The 3,231-nt window shown below is 38.4% G+C and overlaps 1 protein-coding gene across 1 annotated transcript; it reads right to left on the bottom strand.

The window, feature by feature from the left end:
* Positions 1 to 2,000: 2,000 nt before the first annotated feature.
* On the bottom strand, positions 2,001 to 2,624 carry LOC143262689 (uncharacterized). The gene has a single exon (XM_076528239.1). The coding sequence runs from the start codon at positions 2,598 to 2,600 to the stop codon at positions 2,001 to 2,003; it is 600 nt and encodes a 199-aa protein (XP_076384354.1). The 5' UTR covers positions 2,601 to 2,624.
* Positions 2,625 to 3,231: the final 607 nt, after the last annotated feature.

Raw genomic sequence — 3,231 nt, 5'->3', positions numbered from 1 at the left:
CGAGTGGTTACGCGAGGACTCGACGATCTCTGGCAAGCTGATATCGTTGAAGTTCAACCGTACGCAAGAGAGAATCGAGCACATCGATATATTCTTACGATAATCGATACATTCAGCAAGTATGCCTGGGCCGTTCCTTTAAAAAGCAAAAATGCTGACGATGTGTGCAAAGCTTTCGCGTCGGTGTTGAAAAAAGATGGTCGAATACCGAACAATTTGCAAACCGATATGGGGAAAGAATTCTACAATAAAGATTTTCAAGAATATCTGAAGAAACGTAACATCAACCACTATTCCACATTCAGCACTATGAAAGCGTCCATAGTCGAACGATTCAATCGTACATTGAAGAACAACATGTGGAAATTTTTCTCGTTGAGCGGAAAATATCGTTGGATCGACGAGCTACCCACGTTGATTAAGGACTACAATAATCAAAAACATCGCACCATTCGTATGCGACCTGCAAACGTGAATCATAAAAATGAGAAGCATCTTTTATCTACCGTATACAGCAACGTCAAGATCGCCGGTCCTGCGAAATTCAAAGTTGGCGACTATGTGCGTATCAGCAAGTTCAAAACCGTATTCGACAAAGGATACACGCCGAACTGGTCAACGGAAGTATTTAAGATCGCGACGGTGAAACGAACGAACCCCGTCACGTACCTTTTGGTTGATTTGCAGAACAAACCTATCGCTGGAGGATTTTACGAATACGAGATACGCGCTACCAAATATGCCGACGTGTATTTAGTAGAAAAAGTATTGCGTCGAAAAGGAAATGAAATATATGTAAAATGGTTGGGGCTGGATTCGTCACATAACTCTTGGATAAAGAAATCATCTGTACTTTAATTGTATAATGTAATGTTTATTTTTGTTTCTCTAATAAACATGAAAAAATACATAAATGCTTTTTACATTAATACTAATTAATTCCCCCCACACGCACACAATTTCAACGATTCGCTTTCGATACGATTAGATCTAAACATAAAGCTAACAATTCGCAATCGATCAGACAATTTCGTTCGAACAATTCGTTTGTAAAAATTACGGTCGCATAATTCTGCTCGTTATTGGAGTTTTTTACAATGTCAACGAGCTTCGCGAATCTATCCTGAATTTCTGGAATATTTTCTAATAACCATGAATACATATGATCCATACATAACTCTAATTTGTACAAATTATCCATCGTCTCTTTCGTAACATAAATCAATGCTTGAGAATCGAACAACTTGATTAGACTCATTCCATTAAAATTAACAATTTGTAACGATAAAGTCTCATCAATTTGTTTTTCCTTCTTGTCCGCGTCGAAGTAATTGTGAATATAATCTCTAGTTTTCACCAGCAGTTTCCACGTAGCCATTGAAAAAGAAATCTCTGTTCCACGATTGTCCCCCAAGACAAACTCGACGCGCAAATTTTCATCCACGCGTACACAAATTTCAAGGAACTTGAAATAATTGCCGGCTATGGAGTATCTTCTACCCAAGATTCGTGCGTTGCGCAGTATCTGCAACTGTTTCTGCTGCGACTGGGGTTGTGACTGTTGAAACGACCGTTTCATCGAAATGGAGTATCTAGAAAAGAAATAACATACAATATTTTTTTTCTTCTTTCATAAAAGGAACATTTTATTCCCTTCAAACTTTCTTTTACTTACCCATAATTTTTATAATCGTTGTGAGATCCATTTTTATGTAAAAAATTATTGATTTGATTTGACATTGTGAATATTATAATATTGAAGAACAACTGCGCTATAAGAAAGTAATCTGTAGAACGCACTACTCGCTGTACGCAATGCCAAAAGCTTATATATACAATTCCCCTACCATTTTTCCCCCCTTCTTACACGCAAGATAACAATACAAGGAGCGTATACGCCCCTTTTCCGCTTACAAATAAAAGTGAACACGCGCGCGCGCAACACGGGATTCGAAACATCGATGAAATTATATAACCGCTTTTATTTTTTCTCACTCCCCTCACTCCCTCTCCCTCCTGCCTCCCCCTTTCGCGATTTTATAATGTCCCCAAGGAAGGGTTTCGATCGAATTGTTTAAAATGTATCGTTTATCATCGTATGGACTCAATGCTAATTTACTCTGTGATACTGAATACACTTGATGTTGTATAGACATTATCAATTTAACGCAAACTGATTTTTCTAAATGATCGTGAAGGCATGCTAAATAGTCGTCGAAAGTAATATTTTTAATCGTCACGTTAGTCTTAATTCCTTTAATCTTTTTTACATCGTCTTTGTCTTGTACTCGAATAGCATACATTTTCGAGCGAAGACCCACAAACTCTGTCATGATTTTACCTCCGTTCTCGTCCTTCATTAATCCTAATACTTTATTATTCGCGATCGGAACGCCGTACACGTTATTTCTGTCATAATTGCAAGTATCGTATCGGTGAATGTCACGTTTTATCATCTCGTACGCGTCGTCGCAAATAATCTGATAAATTAAACTGTCCGTGTCCGTGTACAAAATCCTGCATCTTTCTTGAAAATTTGGAAGCATGTAGCCATAATGAAAATCATACAAATGTAATTTAGATATGTCCAACACTGACATGCCTATGTAAATAGGTTTATAAAATTTAATAGAAAGCTGCTTCATTTGAACTGCGACAAAATCCTCGGAGAATAGAGTACAGCTATGGAAATTTGGTCGAGCTATTAAACGTCCAGCCCCGTATCGACCGCTCCATCGCGAGAGCAACTTTACGTTTACATGATTTCGAACGTTTTCCATCGTTTTTCCAAACACTGCATTGTTCATCAGTTTGAACAGATTCTTCGAGAAGTCATTGTTTGCGTTGGCGCGCAACCTCGTATTTAAATCTATGTAACGGCGTAACCAACATGATTGTTCAAACTTCAGTATCCGATGAATTTTCTTTAATTTTAAATTATACCTCAAACATTGCTGGAGGTATCGATAATGGAGAACGTAACGATTCTTATCGCTAAGCGTTGTCAACAGTTTCTTTTGCAACGTCCCAACCTCGTGAATCGGGCAAAATGGAAGATCCGCGTGAGCATCATGAATTTCCTGAGGATACTCTAAGTCGACCTCTAAAATGTACCCGACGGGACTGTCGATCGGCACGGAATCGATGTTGAAATTACTCGTATCGTCAACCTATTGGAAACCCCTGTGCGGCAAAGGCTGCGACATGGCCCAGCCATACAAATTATTAACA

The sequence above is a fragment of the Megalopta genalis genome, unplaced genomic scaffold (assembly GCF_051020955.1).
Source record: "Megalopta genalis isolate 19385.01 unplaced genomic scaffold, iyMegGena1_principal scaffold0179, whole genome shotgun sequence".
In the NCBI taxonomy this organism is placed as follows: Eukaryota; Metazoa; Arthropoda; class Insecta; order Hymenoptera; family Halictidae; genus Megalopta; species Megalopta genalis.
The sequence above is the reverse complement of the archived record's forward strand: the minus strand, read 5'-3'. Positions and strand labels throughout refer to the sequence as shown.

Bases quoted from the DNA above. Each gene is read 5' to 3' on its own strand.
- LOC143262689 (XM_076528239.1), bottom strand. From the start codon at position 2,600: ATGTCAGTGTTGGACATATCTAAATTACATTTGTATGATTTTCATTAT.